General features: G+C 36.6%; 1 protein-coding gene across 7 annotated transcripts in view; it reads right to left on the bottom strand.

Annotated features, from left to right (window-relative positions):
• Positions 1–19,710, bottom strand: part of ANKRD13C (ankyrin repeat domain 13C) — a 55,885-nt gene that overhangs the window by 8,031 nt on the left and 28,144 nt on the right. For 4 of the 7 annotated variants that reach the window (XM_036446937.2, XM_036446942.2, XM_036446940.2 and 1 more), the window contains 5 exons: positions 17,778–17,922; positions 11,418–11,549; positions 6,971–7,132; positions 2,092–2,171; positions 615–713 (listed from right to left, as the gene is read on the bottom strand). In XM_036446937.2, the coding sequence (XP_036302830.1) occupies positions 615–713; positions 2,092–2,171; positions 6,971–7,132; positions 11,418–11,549; positions 17,778–17,922 (618 nt within the window). The remainder of the gene's footprint in view (positions 1–614; positions 714–2,091; positions 2,172–6,970; positions 7,133–11,417; positions 11,550–17,777; positions 17,923–19,710) is intronic. The other 3 variants (XM_036446939.2, XM_036446941.2, XM_036446943.2) reach the window with 3 other exon arrangements.

Raw genomic sequence — 19,710 nt, 5'->3', positions numbered from 1 at the left:
TCTGGTCAAGGGCACTTGCCTTGGGTGAGGGCTCAATCCGTAGTAGGGGGTGAGCAGGAGGCAGCCAATCGATGATTCTCTCTCATCATTAATGTTTCTATTTCTCCCTCTCCCTCTCTGAAATTAATAAAAATATATTTTAAAAAATACAAAACAAAAATGTATGTATTTATGTATTATTTTTATAATTAAAAAACTATACAAACATTTTTCTGGTTAAAACAATAAAAATATTGCCCTAACCAGTTTGATTCAGTGGATAGAGCATCGGCTTGCGGACTGAGGGGTCCCAGATTCGATTCCAGCCAAGGGCACATGCCCAGGTTGTAGGCTCGATCCCCAGTGGGGGGTGTGCAGGAGGCAGCCGATCAAATATTCTCTCATCATTGATGTTTCTATCTCTCTATTCCTCTCTGAAATCAATAAATATACTTTAAAATAATTATAATAATCTTACTATTTTGTAAACTAAAAAATTTCGAGGATGCACACACTATCAAAGCAATGACTATTTGCTTTTGCATGTCAAAGGCGTCAAATGAACAACTCAGATACAAATATTATTACAGTCCTAGGGTTTAGTAGCTTCTTTATATAGTTAGTAACTAACTTACGACTGAATTCCCAAGGGAAATTCCTGGCTCATGGCTATTGTGGCTTTAAATGTTTTCTTATTCTCTTTGCACACCAGTTCTCTACCAAGATGAGGAGCTCTAAAATGGAAAAATACATATATTAGTAAACTTTTTCCATGTCTTATCATCTTCTTAAGAAGAATCTGTCCTTTCCCAATGACACTTAATATTTTAAATTTTCTTACTCTGAGCATAGAAATAAATTAAAATTCTGATTAAAAAAATGAGACATGTATAAGAAATAAGACAAGGATAACAAAGTATAAAAGTTCAGAAAAATGATCAAATCTCACATTGATATAATAAGCACTTTTAAGAACAAAGCAAACCACACAAAAACTGTATCACTGTGTATCTTTAAAGTCACTTATTCAATTCAGCCGAAACCAGTTTGGCTCAGTGGATAGAGCGTCGGCCTGCGGACTGAAAGGTCCTGGGTTCGATTCCGGTCAAGGGCATGTACATTGGTTGCGGGCACATCCCTGGTGAGAGATGTGCAGGAGGCAGTTGATTGATGTTTCTCTCTCATTGATGTTTCTAGCTCTCTATTCCTCTCCCTTCCTCTCTGTGAAAAATCAATAAAATATATTTTAAAAAATAAAATAAAATCACTTATTCAATTCAATCTCTGTTATTGTCTACAGTTCTCAGCATGACCAATAAAAAAATAAAAAATGATGTGACGAATGAAGACTTCAACATTCACTACAGAATACTGTACAAGGGAAACATTTTGGAAAAGTTAGAAAAGTATAATAAAATTTTCAATACAAAAAATAATAATCATTGCAACTTCTTTCTAAACACGAGGGTAGGCAATATTTTATTCTCTGTCAAAGAAAAAATACTATTTTCTGTGAAGGATTATACTTTACCTCACATGGCCTGCCAGAAAAAAAAACTTATTTATTGATTCATTCAAAATAGTTGTTTTATATCATTTTTTTAACTCAACAAATATTTGCTGAATATAAACTATGTGCTAATGTGTCAAACACAAGGCCCGCGGGCCAAATCCGTCCCGCCAGGCCTTGCAATGTGGCCCGCACCGCGCTGTCATCACTGCACTCCGCTGCGTTTCCATCACAATGACAGTTTATGACTGTTCAATAAACCATTTGGCCCTCGATTTAGGCTGAATTTTAGATTTTGACCCCTTCTCTGATTGAGTTCGACACCCCTATGCTAGATACTCCAGTAAGTATTAGTAATAAAATATTAAGTTAATTTCTTATGTAAGGATGGTGAGAAATAACCTGGCATAGGCTAATGCACAGAAATAATAATCAGAGATGGAGGAGCTTGAAAAACAAAAAAGTAGAGAAATAGTGAATGGCCTTATACACCAGTCATCCATCTCTGGTCATTATTTCTGTTTTTACAAATTATTCTGTTTCAAAACCAAAGAATCCAAAACAAACAAACAAACAAACAAACAAAAAACCAAAACACTTACTTTCCATTTTCAGCAGATATATACTCTTCCCATGTAATCGTGTTCTGAGGAGGAGGGGTAAGGGACTGCCTTCGAACCGGCTGCCAAAAAAAAAATAAAGGAGGAGGCAGAGCGACAGGGAGAGAGAAAAAGACAAACACAGAGTGAGAGACAGACAGAGAGGGAGACACAGAGAAAGGGAGGGGGAGAATGACATTTTTAAAAATATAAAATAAAGCTATTTTAAGCTACTATTTAAAATAAAATTAAACTACTAAACTGTTTAATCTCTTCAATATAATTCTTTAAGAGTTTCGCCAAGATCCGTTTGGCTCAATGGATAGAGCGTCGGCTTGGGGACTGAAGGGTCCTGGGTTCGATTCCGGTCAAGGGCATGTACCTTGGTTGCGGGCATATCCCCAGTAGGGGATGTGCAAGAGGCAGCTGATCGATGACTCTCTCTCATCGATGTTTCTAACTCTCTATCTCTCTCCATTCCTCTCTGTACAAAATCAATAAAATATATTTAAAAAAAAAAAAAGTTTACTTCCAAGATAGTTCCATTGTGATTTAAGCTCTATCAATTTTTCTTCTAAATCTCAAATAAGATGTGTTATCAAAGTAATAAAATCCATTTAATTCAATGTTTTAATAATCTAAAATGTTCTTGGCATTATGCTAAAAGGTGAATATGAAGTATAAAAACTAACCATGACTTCAAGGAGTTTACAATTCAAAGAAAAATCTATATATGAACAGTTAATCAGAAATACAAAATATATTATTAAACACCAAATGAGCTTACAAAAGAATTAAATAGTATAGCAGCTAGAAAAAGGAGCAATCTTCTACTTAATTCAGATTAGGCCACTAGAGAATCCTTTGTTATTCGGCAATAAAATTATTTGTTATAATAATCACTAAAGTACATACATTTGAGTAACATGTGTTTATGTGTTGCAAGTTGACATAACACATAATGATTTTCACACTTGATTCATTTTTATATTACCAGTTGTGACCAAGCAGCCATTAATTTCAATACTGATATATATGCTTTTTAAAACTTTATTAAGATTTTAAATACAATTCCCCATTACAATGGAATTGTCTCTTGAATTTAATAGGTTCCTCTCATTATTATTATTTTTTTTTAAATATATTCCATTGACCTTGCACAGAGAGGAAGGGAGAGAGACAGAGTCAGAAACATCGATGAGAGTCATCGATCAGCTGCCTCCTGCACACCCCCTACCGGGGATATGCCCGCAACCAAGGCACATGCCCTTGACCAGAATCGAACCCGGGACCCTTCAGTCCCCAAGCCGACGCTCTATCCACTGAGCCAAACCAGTCCCGGCTCATTATTCTTTTGACCACCTATTTTTTAACTGTGCATGTTAATTTATATATACATTTCCTGAAAGCTTATTATTTTGGTTTAAAAGAACCGTATTCCCAGAACTATCTATGAAATGCATACAAATATTTCTTTTCTCCTTTAATGCCCACTGTGGAATATAATTAAACTGGTATCAATTCCATGCTGCTTTCCCTGTGTTTGTAAATTCTGTGTCAGGCGGGGGAGGGGGAGGAGGAAATCTTTTTTACAATTAAACTAGAGCCCAGCCCGGTGCACAAAATTTTATGCACGGGGGAGGGGAGTGTCCCTCAGCCCAGCCTGCACCCTCTCCAATCTGGGACTCCTTGAAGGATGTCCAACCGCCTGTTTAGGCCCGATCAGACATCCCTCTCACAATTCAGGACTGTTGACTCCCAACTGCTTGTCTGCCTGCCTTCCTGATTGGCCCTAACGGCTTCTGCCTGCCAGCCTGATCACCCCCTAACCACTCCCCTGCCAGCCTGATTGATGCCTAACCACTCCCCTGCCAGCCTGATTGATGCCTAACTGCTCTCCTGCCAGCCTGATTGCCCCTAACTGCCCTCCCCTGTAGGCCTGGGTCTCCCCAACTGCTCTCCTCTACAGGCCTGGATCCCCCCAACTGCTCTTCCCTGCAGGCTGGGTCCCCCAACTTCCCTCCTCTGCTGGCCTGGTCACTCCTAACTGCCCTCCCCTGTAGGCTTGATTGCCCCTCCCCCCCACAACTGTCCTCCCTTGTAGGCCTGGTCCCTCCCCCTACCCTCCCCTGCTGGCCATCTTGTGGCAGCCATTTTTGTCCACATGGGGGCAGCCATCTTGTGCATTTAGTGACAGTCAATTTGCATATTACTCTTTATTTTAATTATCTGTGTACATATTAAATTAACATTGCCCCCCCTCCCATACATACCCTCGCTGCCCAGAGTTTTAAGTCCACTGGTTGTACTTAATGCATGTATACAAGTCCTTCAGTTGATCTCTTATCTTTCCCAGATCTCCCTACCCTCCCCCTGTAATTTGACAGTCGGCTTGTTGCTTTACTGTCTCTATATCTAGCTTTTGGTTCCTCAGTTTATAATGTTCTTTATTATCCATAAATGAGTGAGGTCATGTGGTGTTTTTCATTGACTGGCTTATTTCACTCAGCATGATGTTCTCCAATTCCATCCAGGTTGCTGCAAATGATGAGAATTCCTTCTTTTTTATGGCAGCATAGTATTCCATTGTGTAGATGTACCATGGTTTTTTGATCCAATCATCTGCTGACGGGCAGCTAGGCTGTTTCCAAATCCTAGCTATTGTAGATTGTGCTGCTATGAACATAAGGGTGCATATATCCTTTCTGATTGGTGTTTCTAGTTTCTTGGGATATAATCCAAGTAGTGGGATTACTGGGTCAAATGGGAGTTCCATTTTCAGTTTTTTGAGGAAACTCCACAGTTCTCCACAGTGGTTGCACCAGTCTGCATTCCCACCAGCAGTGCACGAGGGTTCCTTTTTCTCCACAACCTTGCCAACACTTGTCGTTTGTTGATTTGTTGATGTTGGCCATTCTGACAGGTGTGAAATGGTACTGCATTGTTGTTTTGATTTGCATCTCTCGGATAATTAGTCTCTTTGAGCATGTTTTCATGTGCCTCTTGGCCTTCCTTCTGTCTTCTTTTGAAAATATTCTATTTAGGTCCATTGCCCATTTTTTAATTGGATCATTCATTTTCCTTTTACTTAGTTGTATATGCTGTCTGTAGATGTTGGAGATTAAACCTTTATCAGTGATAACATTTGCAAATATGTTCTCCCATATAGTGGGCTTTCTTGTTGTTTGTTGATGGTTTCTTTTGCTGTAAAAAAGCTTTTTATTTTGATGTAGTCCCATTTGTTTATTTTCTCTTTAGCTTCCATTGCCCTAGGGGCAGTATCAGTGAAGAATTTCTTTTGGCATATGTCTGAGATTTTGCTGCCTGTGGATGTCTCTAGTATTTTTATGGTTTCCCGTCCTGTTGCATATTACTCTTTTATTAGATAAATTCTGTTTTGATGTTCTTTCATCCTGCACCATACCAGATTCAAACAAATCAAATTATATGTATAGATAAATATAATAGAATTGATATTGTCTTTAAATTTCTTCTATTTATAACTGAACTCCAGAAGGATTCTTAAATATAATTAATCAGTTCTTCCCTATCAAAAATCCAACATCATCCTAATCAAAATCCCAGCAATTGTTATCTTTCATAGAAATTGACAAATTGATTTAAATATTCATAAAAAACTGTAAAGTTAAAGGTGCTATGATTCACATAGAAAGTGTTTTATTTTTGCTCAGAAGTCAAAACCTTAATTAACTTAATTCATATTACTTTGTTCTATTATGTGGCCATCTGAAATTAAGCTATATCTTAATTTCAATGTATGTAAAACTATAACTTATTAAAATTCCATTTGCAGACCCCTTTAATAATTCAAGTACATCAAATTAAAATGTATGCTGCAAGTTTAAACACAGACAAAACAGACCATCGGAGACAATGGGCAAATGTCCATGAAATGCTATTCTATATGGTTTTTCCCACCACATATTCATCACAGAATGGTTTGCTGCCAAAGTTAAACAAAAGCAGCAATAAATACCACGACAAAATTATTTATTAAAAATAACTAAATAAAATGTAAATCACAATATAAGTCCAACAATGGGTGAAAGAAGCAGTTTTGTCCAAAATTGAGCTCAGCGTTTTCTCTCTCAATTTATTTCTATTTACTGAGCATATCATGCCCTGCATTTCCTATTTATCAAGGTATCAGTAAATCCCAGGAGGGCTTCTGAAAAATGAAGTCTGGTGAAGCTCAACTCTATCCCAAAGCCAAAAGAAACCTAAGGAGTACAGAGAGGATCTGGTGGGAAGGAAATAGATCACACTAAACTAGCACGATCACAATTTTAACTTAAACATTGAATGGGGATTCTCAAACATTTTACATTCTGTACTTATTTAATTGAACTACATGGCTGATGCTCTCAATACATGCACTTTGTAAATGGTAAAATACTTTCCTGGCACTCGCGCACGCAAACAAACACACACACACACACACACACACACACACACACAGTACTACCATGTCTTAGTTGGAACCTGGCATACTATGGGAAGTTACAGGCTAGAAATGATTTTATAAAGTAAGTGGACCTTTACTTCGGCCTTCAAAGCAGTTGATGATTTCAATTAATGAAATAGGAAAAAGAATATATGCAAAGGAACATGGATTAAATATTAATAGTGGGTTTCATGCTTATAAAATAATTTAATCTATTTGTTAGTTAAGTCTCAGACACCAAGAACAGACTCACACACAAAAAAAAAATCCTTAAAGACAATGTAAAAAAAAACAAAAGCTGTATTGTATATAGTAAACAAAACCCACGAGAGTACTTATATAAACTCACTAAATGCCAGGAATAAAGTCTATTCCCTCTCTCCTTAGAACATTATAAATTAAAAATGAAAATTATACCTCAAAATTTTGTTCCATTATGTTTCCACCTTTACTAAGGCTCTCCATAATGGCCTTATTTCGAAGAATATCTTCTTCACTGAGATGTTCTCTTCTTTTTCTCGATTCTAAAACAAGTCCATTCACCAAATAAAAGTCTGCCAAAAAGTTTCCTACTCTTTCCTAAAACAAAATCAAATATTTCAAAATAATGAAAAGATTACGTTTGCAACAAGAAAGTTTCAAAGTAACATATATGTACATGTTTTTCCATAAATATGTAACATTAAGGCATACATAAATAGTCCTTTGGTACTTGAAATTATCAAATTATCTTATGCATTCTATTAAGCCAAAAGAAATATATTAAACTAGAAGCCTGGTGCAAGAGATTTGTGCACTTGGGGGGTGGGAAGTCCCCTCAGACCAGCCTGCGCCCTCTTGCAGTCCCGGGGATGTCTGAATGACAGCTCAGGATATCCTTAGCGCTGCTATGAAGAGGGAAGAGGCTCCTGCCACTGCTGCTGTGCTTGCCAGGCCAGCTGTGATCCCGGCTTCTAGCTGAGCGGTGCTCCCCCTCTAGGAGCGCACTGACCACCAGGGGGCAGCTCCTGCATTGAGCGTCTGCCCTCTGGTGGTCAGTGAGCATCATGGTGACCGGTCGTTCCACCATACAGTGGATTTGCATATTAGCCTTTATTCTATAGGATTACACATTTCAAATTTGTAAAGAAAAATTTAAAACACACCTATGTATGGCAGTTAATCTGAAAATGAGTTAAATTTAAATAAAAATACCACATAGTATTCCTTTAGAATCTACTCCCAAGTCGCACAAAGCTATCGGAAAACTTTATTTAGTTAAATTCCAACATCACAAGGAGGGGTCAGGGATGATTACTGTTCCCATTTTATAGATAGAAAAGAAAGTGGAATAAAAAGAAATAGTCTAAGTCACATAGAAATCTCTGGGACAACTAGAATTAATTACCTATTCCAATACTCTATTCTATAACAGGATGAAGCATCAAGTTACATTTGCTTACTACTTTCAACAAAGAGTGAACAACAGAGCATTCCAGCTCTCCAATACAACTGTTTACATTAGAAATGGGGGATAGGGAAACTCAAGACGTATGAAGACATCAAGAAGAGAGTTGTTATTTCCTTCAACATCAAACATTACCCTTTTAACTCAGACCCAAGAGGAAGTCAGAGTTTCAAAAATTTTACTTCAAAAAACATGATGGAAAGCAAGCTTCCCAGTTCCACCTACACACAAATCACTTGGTCTCCTTACTATTGTTTTCTGGCATTCCAAAACTATGTGTTTAGAGTGTTTCCATGTCCACCTTGCTTTTGGTGGCTCTTTTACCAGTCACCAGAAAGCAAAGCATTCTGCACTTGTTTCTACCTACAAAATGGGAACTATAAGGATTACTGACTCCCTCCTTACCTGTCAAAGATTTAAGAAGATCACCTAGACGCGCAAGAGCTTTGAGCTGCTTAGCAGTAGCACTAGATGAATAGCAGCTTCAATTTTTATCTTCTCTTGAAGTGATCCTTCTAATGCTGTCCAGAAGAACAGAGTACAAATAAATAAGGTTTAAGCCAACAAATGGATTGCGGTGTAGGAGCCTACAACTGGAAATCCTATATGCTATTTGTTGCCAAATAGGCTTAGAGAAGAAAGCTGATGAGACTAGATCTACAGTGAGGATTTTATTCTGTGGTTGTGAGATACTCAGGTGATTATTATCAGTTTTTGAAATCTCATAATAAAAAGTATTTATTAAAAGTAAACCATCAGGCCGAAACCGGTTTGGCTCAGTGGTAGAGCGTCGGTCTGCGGACTGAAAGGTCCCAGGTTCGATTCCGGTCAAGGGCATGTACCTGGATTGTGGGCACATCCCCAGTAGGGGGTGTGCAAGAGGCAGCTGGTCAATGTTTCTCTCTCATCGACGTTTCTAGCTATCTCTCTCCCTTCCTCTCTGTAAAAAATCAATAAAATATATATTTTTTTTAAAGTAAACCATCAGAACAGTAAAAATTTTAAGTATTGAAATAAATAGTCTCTATAATTCAGCCATTTTATTTCTTGCTATCTGTAACAGACACTGCAAAGGAATGTAAAAGAATGCAACATCATTCATAATGGCAGAAAACTGGACAAAATGTGTGTCCACTCATTTAAAAGTCCAAAAAAAGAGCCTGGGTAAATAAACTACAACATACCCATATTATGAAATACTATGCATTTCTTAAAAAGAATGGAGCAGCACTACTAATAATAAAAAGCACCTAAGACATACTAAAGAGAAAAAAAAGTTGCAAAAAATAGGTATGTTTATGAAAAAACAAGTATCAACAACTAAAGCTACTGATTACTGTACATACATATTTATGGAAAGTATATAAAAAGGTCAAAAGAATATATAAATGGATAACCTTCTGAAAGGTGCTCTGGGACTGTGAGTAGTGGCCAAGGGGTTCATTTAACTTTATATGTAAGGTTGTGTGGTAGTTAATTTTATGCCAATTTGGCAAAGATTATGGTGCTCAATCTTTTGACCAAACACCAGTCTAGATGCTTCAGTGAAGGTATTTTTTAGATGTGATTAACACTTAAATCAGTAGACTTGAAATATAGCATATTACCCTCCATAAAGTAGGTAGGCCTCATCTAATCAATTGCAGTTCTTAAGAGCAAAGTCTGTTTCCCAAAGAAAAAGCAATTCTGTCTCAAAACTACAACATAGAAACCCTGCCAGAGATTCCAGCCTGCAAATTTCAGAATCAAGACCATATCAACTCTTCCCTGATTTTCCAGCCTGCTGAACTGCTCTACAGATTTCAGACTTGCCAGTTCCTACATTCACATGAGCCAATTCCTTAAAATAAATCAATCTCTCCCTACCCTGTTCCCCCTCTACTTATTCATCTACTAGAGGCCCAAGGCATGAAATGTGTGCAGGAGTAGGCCTTCCTTCTCCCAGCTGCTGGCACTGGCTACCCTCTGGCACCCAAGTCTCAAGTGCTGGAGGGAAAACTGGGTCCTAGGTGTCAGAGGGAGAATGATGTTGGCAACTGGGGGAAAGAAGGCCTACTCTTGCATGAATTTCGTGCATTGGGCCTCTAGTGTAATATAAGATGAAGATAATTTTTAAAAGCAGTAAGTACGGCCCTTGGCTGATCTGATTACTTATTCTTTTTTTCTTTTTCTTTTTAATTATTTTATTGATATTTTTACAGGAAGGAAGGGAGAGAGATAGAGTTAGAAATATCGATCAGCTGCCTCCTACACACCTCCTACTGGGGATGTGCCCACAACCACAGTACATGTCCTTAAGTATTGTAGAATCAAACCTGGGACCTTTCAGTCCGAAGACGGATGCTCTATCCACTGAGCCAAATCAGTTAGGGCTGATTATTTATTCTTGACTTTAAATTTTTATGAAGTGCTTCTTCATAAAAATGTCTAATTTAAAAAATGTCTGAGAGCCCTAGCTGGTTTGGCTCAGTGGATAGAGTGTTAGCCTGTGGATCGAAGGGTCCCAGATTCAATTATGGTCAAGAGCACATGTTAGGATTGTGGGCTTGACCCCCAGTGGGGGGCATGCAGGAGGCAGCCAATCAATGATTCTCTCTCATTTATGATGTTTCTCTCCCTCCCTCTCCCTTCCTGAAATGAAAATAAGTAGGTAAAGTATAAGAATATGTCAAACATCTTTTAAAATACTTTTTCTTTATTGATTGATTTAGAGAATGAAAGGAAGGAGGAGGGAGGAGAGAAAGAAACATCAATTGTTGATACACTAACTTCTACATTCACTGGTTCCTTCTGGTATGTGCTCTGACCAGGGATCAAACATGCAACCTTGGTAGTCTAACAAACTGAGCTACCGGGTTAGGGCTTGAGCATTCTTATATAAACTCTTCTTGACAGATGAAATGGTAATTATAGGGGAAATTTACAACTCACTAAAGAGAAACCTTCAATTAAATTCAATTTAATGGCAGTATTGTAAAAATGCAAGCATATTTCATTTTAGTCATATATATGGAATACTGAGAAATGAATATTAAATAAGTAAATAGATTAGAAGTCTAAGAGTAAAAAGAAAAAATATTCAGGGAAATGAATTAAAAAATGTATTCCTTTTTGTGGTCTTCCTAAAGAATAAAGCATTAGAAATATAATGGAAACATATGAGGATAAGATAACTGACAAAAAGAATCTTTCCCAACATGGAATTCAATGAGCTAAACTTCCTCTCATGGCTTCTCTAAGAATATGTTCCAATTCTGTAACCAACCATTATAATTCCCTATGTGGCCGCAAAGTGGAGAGAATAAACTATTTAAAGACAATTCAGTAAGCTACTTCTTCTTGCATTTCCATTACCTTATTTTGGCCACATTAAATACTAAACAATCTTTAAAGTTTAAAAATCTGATTTGTACATACTGTTTTATCTTCCCGAAAAAGCCATCCTGTTTGGGCACGTGTGAAAGAAATTGATTTGGTTGATAGAGTTGCAGAGTAAATATCACTACTCATCAAAATGTCAACCTCCTCTTCTGTTTCCATCTCTGATTCCTGGGGTGGGGGTAAAAGTTAAATATTAGAATCTAGGTTTTCAAAGGTTATTAGCATGGCATATGAAAATAACAAAATGTTATGAATTTCTAAAAAGGAAACAAATTCTAAAAATGTGAAATGCTACTTATTCTAAAACCAATTACAGAATTTTAAACTACATATATCTAAGTAAGTTAGAATTATAATTAATTATGAATCTATAAATACAGGATACATGAAATACAGTACTCTTACACTGTTATAATGTAGTTGAAACAATATTAGATTATCCACTTCAGAAACATACAGTATATAAGGTAATTTTAAAAGATTACTTAAAGAATTGCCAAAACCGGTTTGGCTCAGTGGATAGAGCGTCAGCCTGGGGACTGAAAGGTCCCGAGTTCAATTCCGGTCAAGGGCATATACCTGAGTTGTGATCACATCACCAGTAGGAGGTGTGCAAGAGGCAGCTGATAGATGATTCTCTCTCATAAATGTTTCTAACTCTCTATCCTTCTCCTTTCCTCTCTGTAAAAAGTCAATAAAATATATTAAAAAAAAAAAAAAGCATTAAGTTGACAAGCGTGAGACAAAATGTCCATATGAAGATTTAATTTTATTTCAACACATGAATCTTTCTTTAGTTCTTTTTAATCTAAAGACCCACCACTATCACTTGGGTCTTTCTCAATAATTCTTAAGTTGAAGGGGAAAAAAAGGAGGGGGTGGGGCACGAAAGGGACGGAAGGAAAGAAAAGCAGTCCAGAAGGGACCTGCTCTATATTTCTTGGAGGGGAAAAAATCCATTCATATCAACCTATCAGTTCTAAACTTGATAAGTAGCCTTACTTCAGGTTTTATTCTCTGCATATTCTACAGTGTTGGCACATAATATGTGATCAATAATTATTTTTTAAATGAGAAAAAAAAAAAAAAAAGAAAGCTTTGTGCTTGCTTCAGAAACAGAAAATTAAAAAATCAGGTACAGAAGGGTAAGTGAGCAGGTATAAGATGAGATTCTATCTTTACAGGCCAAGCGAGAGTCACTGATACTTAGGACCAGAGTCTTAAGTAAGGGGGTGGCGGGGGGGGTAGGGGGAGAAGGGAGGGAAATAGGAGAATAAAAGGCAGAACCTAGAGAGCTCACTGGAGAATGAGAACTGTGCACGAAGTTTACAATGGCTAGAAGCTTGATTTCCCACACCTCCTTATTTCTTATTTTTTTTTAAATATATTTTATTGATTTTTCACAGAGAGGAAGAGAGAGGGATAGAAAGTCAGAAACATCGATGAGAGAGAAACATCGATCAGCTGCCTCTTGCACACCCACTACTGGGGATCTGCCCGCAACCAAGGTACATGCCCTTGACTGGAATCGAACCTGGGACCTTTCAGTCCACAGACCGACACTCTATCCACTGAGCCAAACCGGTTTCGGCACACCTCCTTATTTCTATATTAGAGGCCTGATGCATGAAATTCGTGCAAAGGGCTTGGCCCTTGCACCTGAGGCCCCAGCTTCCTCTGGAAGGTTGTGCAGAAGGGCATCCAGAAGGTCATTTGGTCCAGTCTAATTAGCATATTATACTTTTATTATTACATATAGATTACCAAGAGGCCCATTTTCTATTTTTCACCACTGAACTTCCACCCAGATATAGTCACTTCTTAATCTATTGTCTATAGAAAAAACAGCAATACCTTGGGACTGGGATAGTGCCATTTCCTTCACCCTTACAAGTGAGGAATGGAAACTCTTGATATTAATGCAAAAGTACAAATGTATTTCTGGTAACCCAAACTAATTCAGAACACAATTTTCTAAAGAAAATTTTGAATAACTTAATAATAAAAAAATGAGAAAAATAAATAAGTAGAATTGGTAAAAAAAAAATATATATATATTTTAATATATATATTAAAAAAGGGGGGAAAAAGAAAATTTTTGACTGACATAGGTTATACAGAACTCTCAAACATTATCTTTCAAATATATTACAATCAATTAGGATTCTGTGTATTAGCTTGAGAGTAACAGTACATATAAGACTGTGAAGAAATTTACCTTGCATTTCAAACACCCTATTTTTAAAGAAACTTTTAGAACATAACTCTTCTATAAATCATAGACTAATCATCACCATATCATTCAAAAAACCATATTAGTTACAACCGTTCAACAAACATTTATTGAACAGGTATTACTGATACATGCACATTAGAAAACACAAGTATTTCCTTCTTAAGGATTATTGCTCAAAACCCAACTTATCTGTAATTTTTAAGGCATAAAATACACACACACACACACACACATACACACACACACACAACCTTAAATACCAGTTCTTTGGTTTCCCTTTCAGTATCATATGTCCACTTACCTCTGCCTAGTTAGCTATGCTATTCTCATTTAATATACAATAGGTCAAATTATTTATTAAATATCTGACTAGCCGAAACAGGTTTGGCTCAATGGATAGAGCGTCAGCTTGGGAACTGAGGAGTCCCAGGTTCGATTCCAGTCAAGGGCATATACCTTGGTTGCGGGCACATCCCCGGTAGGGGGTGTGCAAGAGGCAGCTGATCGATGACTCTCTCTCATCGATGTTTCTAACTATCTCTCTCCCTTCCTCTCTGTACAAAATCAATAAAATATATTAAAATAAATAAATAAATAAATATCTGAATCTATAAGAAAGGTCAGCAAACTATGGCCTGCATGCCAAATCCAATCCACTACATTTTTCATGAAGTTTTATGGAAATATATCTATAATCATTCATATACGTAATATCTCTGGCTGCTTTTATACTAATCACAGCAGAGTTGAGTAGTTGTGACAGAGACCATATGGCATGCAAATATATCTAAATATCTAAAATATGTATTATCTGTACCTTTACAGAAAGGTTCCCAAGCTCTGGCCTAAAATGTGCTGAAGCTGTATTAGGTACCAGAGAATACAACTAAATGAACCCCATATCCTTGAGAAGTTTAACCCCACAAAGGAAGAAAGCCACACATAAACAAAAAGCAGAAGAGGGTCTTTGATACCATATTCAGTGAAAGCATAAAGAAATCAATGGTCACCTGGGAGGAAGTGACACTAAGCCGTGTCCATTAGGTATGAGGGTGCAAGAAGGACATTCCAGGAAGTGGAAACAATGTGTACAATAAAATGAATGCTAAATAGCCTTGCATGTCTGAAAAAATTGCAAAGAAATAAGTACTACTGTATCTAAGACAGCAAAGTAAGGAAAAGGCTAGAAAAGCCAGGTCACAGAAGGAACCATGTCATGCTAAGGAATTTGGATTTCACTCTTTAGGAACAGGAAACTATAAAATGTCTTTAAAGAAGGCAGGTTTCATAAACTTGTTTTCAATGTTCAATCTATCTCCAGTATATGAGATAATTTAGAAGCAGAACAGAAGGGGGGCAGGAAGATCATTTATAAGACTTGTGATAGTCCAGTTGAAAGATAGTGAGTATCTCTGGGGGAGATAAGAGACAACCGAAGGACTTGTATACATGCATATAAGTACAACTAATGGACACAAAACTCTGGGGAGGGAGGGTATGTACGGGGGGGAGGGGAATGTTAAAATATGTATGCACATAATAATTTAATTTAAAAAATAAAATAAAAAAATAAAAAATAAATAAAAATCCTCTATTCCACTGGCGGGGGGGGGGGGGGGGGGAAGGTAGTATCTAAATTAAGGCATTAGCACTATGAATAAAAAAAGAGATATTAGACACATGAAGACAAATGACTACACATAATCTCTAATTAGAAAACATGGAGTATAAGAAAAGATGTCAAAAATAACTCCCTGTTATCTGGATGAATAGAAAATGATGTCATTCACCAAAAGAAGGAAAATGGGGGGAGAGGAGTGGGAGAAGAGGCAGGTTTGGAGGGTAAATAATGAATTTAGCCTTAGACAAACTAAATTTTGAAGTTATCTTAGAGACATACATAATATCCCATTTGAGTAGATAGGTCTCCACTCAGAAGATTTATCTGGGATCCAAATATATACTTTGTGAGAACAGAAGATATTATTCTGCCAGTTTGTAAAAATGAGAACCACACCAGAGGCAAATCAAGATTAAAGAGGTAAGTAGGGAACAGGGAAAGGAGAATAAGATAGAGAGAAAAGAACAACAGACTAAAGTCAATTCATACGGAAAAGAAAATTTTAAGAACTGAGTTATTAATAATAGCAAATACTTCAGAGAAATTTAATAAAGTTGAAACAAGTGTGCTCGTTTTAGCAATGGACTCAAAATGAGCATTACCCAAAATCCCAAACGTATTTCCTTTTCCAAATAACCCAATTTTATCAGTGGCAAGTGTCATTCCACTCCTCAAGACAGAATCACTACACTCACCCTTAAATCTTTCTAATTCTTAATTCACTCAATCTATTAGCAAGTCCTATTATTTCATTCTTGGAAATGTAAGTCATAATTTCTTTCTTATTCACTACACAATCACTTTCTTATTCACTATACAGTTGAGAGGACCTCGTCACCTCTCAACTGTATAACCATAACTCCCCTGCTTCCAATCTCTTCCTTTTCCAATCCATCCTGCATATCAGCTATGTGATCTTTAAGATGTCATTTAATATCTGTAAGCCTTAATTTTCTCATGTAAAATGAAGGTAATAAAAGTATTTACTTTAATAGGTTGAGAATTTAATGATAAATTTTTTTAATTAAAATACTTAAATAATAGTTCCAATATGCTAGCAAGAAATGCTTAATATTATATATATGAGTAATAGCTATACACTATTAATAAAGATCCACTATCCATAGTACCTAGAAGTGTCTAGCATTTACTAGATCCTTAATAAATGTTTAAGAAAGGAAGGGAGGGAAAGTGAAAGAAATACATAAGATTAATTCCCTTAAATTACTTTTAGATCATATCAATAATCTAAGAATCTATGACTCTGTTACTAACTACAGCAAATCCTAAGTTATCTTTCTGGCTTTTAAGACCTGCCATAAATCATGTTCGCATACTCAATAGGAGAAAACTTTATTCAGATCCCTTTTCTGTTTCCCCAAAAGACCATTTTTATTCCCACTTCCCTGACTTTACTCACCCTGTGCTCCATAAGAAATACCTTCTCCTCTTCCAATCTAAATCTTCATTGCTCAGTGCAGGTTACGACACTACTTTTCAATAGTACACATACAAGGTAACTAAGGTCTCATCAACAGATATGGTAGTAGGAAGTTCTAATCTAAGAGATGTTGAGGAAGGAACTATAAGATGTGGTGAATGACAATATATAGAAATGAAGTGGTGAAAAATAACAAAATTTAAAAAGAGATGAAACAAAATGTTGGCTAAGAAAATTTTGTAGTTTATCAATGACAGAGATACTAGAAAAGCTTTGTCTTCCCGGCATCTCTAAAAGCAGGGAAAGTAGAGTTCATGGAATAAAGGATGAGGATAATGATGCATATAGTTTTCAATGATGGTTGAGTAGGCAATACCAACATGGATTTCTGATGTGATGAAAGGAAGATAATTTTGTACTTTAAGAAGAAAAAAATAAAAGAAAGGCAGTCAAAGAGTAAGGAAAAATAAGAGTACAGACAGATAGCCAAGACCGGTTTGGCTCAATGGACAGAGCGCCGGCTTGGGGACTGAAAGGTCCCGGGTTCGATTCCGGTCAAGGGCATGTACCTTGGTTGCGGGCATATCCCCAGTCGGGGGTGTGCAGGAGGCAGCTGATCGATGACTCTCTCTCATCGATGTTTCTAACTCTCTATCTCTCTCCCTTCCTCTCTGTACAAAATCAATAAAATAAAATAAAAAAATAAAAAAATAAAAAAATAAAAAAAAGAGTACAGACAGATAATCAAAGTACAGATAGAGATAGGGATGGTCAGTAACGTTTTAAAAGAAACTAAGGTTGTAAAATAATAAATAGTGAAAGGAGCAGCACAGGTTCAACAAATGAGAACTAAGAGAAAATGGAGTTCACCTAACTAGCAGACCATCAGTGAATTATGAGCAAACAGACTCACTGGCTTGGTCAAGATGAAAACCAGATGATAATATATAAAATAAAATAAAACTAAAAAACTAGTAGTAAAAAAATAAAAGCTTTATAATCAAATCCCATTTATACCTTAAGTCCTTTGAAACAATTACACTGACACTTGGTTCCATACAAAGTCATTTTTTAAAAACCATTTAGAGGAATGCTCACCTCATGGTGTATTCGCTGGTAAACTTTTTGTTCATTGTCTAATACTACAAAAGATTCAGAGGGTGCTGCATCCCCATTGAAAATGAAGCTTAAGTCCCCTCGTTGGCACTTCATGTCAGTAAAGTCTATGAGAGTAGTGTCAAGCCTGTGAAAGATATGTAGATGAGAAATTCTGACAAATGAATTTCAATAACAGTCCATAATAATTAAATCAAATTTTGTTCCTTCTAAACTCAAACCAAGATGCTAATACCATATTGCAAAGTCAAATTTAGAGAGAAAAAACTAAATTTAAAATATCTTATTTAAAAAAACAACACACCAAAAGAATATTTAAATATACTCAATTTTACTTGTATTTCATTTTTCTGAGTATATACTCTAAGAAAGATTGTTTCCCTATTGCTGAAGTATTGTGCCTTTGTTCCTTAACATTTCCCTTACTGTAACAACTCCATAAAAATAACAACTTCAGCACAGAAAAAGAAAGCAGACCTAACATTCTGATTCCTGTAAGACCATGTTACTGACCAAGCAGAGCAATTAAGAGGGTTGTAAAAGCAATGGATGTACTACATTCTTGGCCTTTTGCTCTTATCCCCAACTATCAGGTACCAAAATTTGCTTCATCCTTCCACCTGGTAACCCACTTAACTTATTCCAAAATCTTTTAGCCTTTCTGTTTGACTTCCCAGATTCAATCAGCATTCTATTTTCCAACATCTCCACAGCTTGAAAATCTTATGAATCATTCCTATGTCAAAAGCTCATAGATTCATTTCAGTGTATTAATTGTGCTCTTTGGTAACCAAGATCTGACACAGTCTACCCAAATGAGTTGGTCTCAAATTTCACAAATCACTACTTGCTGAAATAAGGGAGAATACTGCAGTGGAAAAGTTCCCAAGTACCCTAAAGTCCTTCAATCTTTGAAAACTTTGTAGATCACACCAGCATCTCTCTGACTAGCTCCTCAAAACATATTCCTTAATCTAAGAAATTGGTTGACACATTTGTTACATGATGGTGATCATGCCCAAAGAAACATCTTTAAGTCCCTGTGAAAGATCCACTCAGGCTACTGAGTTCTAATGCAATTATAAGAATTCATTACTTTGTAGGCTTTTCAGTTTTCACCCTGGACAAGGCAAAGTGAATGGGCATTCTTGGTTTCCCTACACAAAAAGGCTCAGAATGAAACATCTCACACGCATCAAAAGAATAACTCGGGTTATTTTTAAAAGTAAAAGTGAGCCCTGGATGGTGTGGCTCAGTTGGCTGGGTCTCGTCCTTGCATCAAGAGGTCACTGGATTGATTCCTGGTCAGGGCACATGCCCAGGTTGTGGGCTCAATCCCCAGTAGGGGGTGCACAAGAGTCAGATCAATCTTTCTCTCCCATATATCAATAAAAAACTTATTTTTTTTTAAAGTAAAAAAGTGAAAGTGGTCCTATTAATAATTTTACTAGGTAACAGGGATAAATCAGACCAAATAGGAAAGTCTGATTACCCTATGTACAAGGAGCTCTTTTCTGAGCCATGTAAAATATACGTATTCCCTCAGAATGAAATCAAGAGCACTAAAAAAAGCACGTCACCAACTCCTGTAGGGATGAACCCTGTCTGCTGCTTTATAACTGAATTCTGGCTTCTAGTCTGCTGCCAGTGACCTGCTATTGCACTACTAGTGCTTGTACTGCTAAATATGTCAAGTTGTTGCTTGTACATATGGCATAAGAGAAAATAATGCTAGTTAAAGGGGCTTATCCCTTCCCTTTATAAGGTGTGGACTACTGATACCCTGGTTCCCCGAAAATAAGACAGTGTCTTATATTAATTTTTTCTCCCAAAGTTGCGCTAGGTCTTATTTTCAGGGGATGTCTTATCTTTCCATGTGCTAGGTCTTATTTTCGGAGGATGTCTTATTTTCGGG

Source organism: Pipistrellus kuhlii, unplaced genomic scaffold, assembly GCF_014108245.1.
Source record: "Pipistrellus kuhlii isolate mPipKuh1 unplaced genomic scaffold, mPipKuh1.p scaffold_m20_p_2, whole genome shotgun sequence".
NCBI classification, from domain to species: Eukaryota; Metazoa; Chordata; class Mammalia; order Chiroptera; family Vespertilionidae; genus Pipistrellus; species Pipistrellus kuhlii.
The sequence above is the reverse complement of the archived record's forward strand: the minus strand, read 5'-3'. Positions and strand labels throughout refer to the sequence as shown.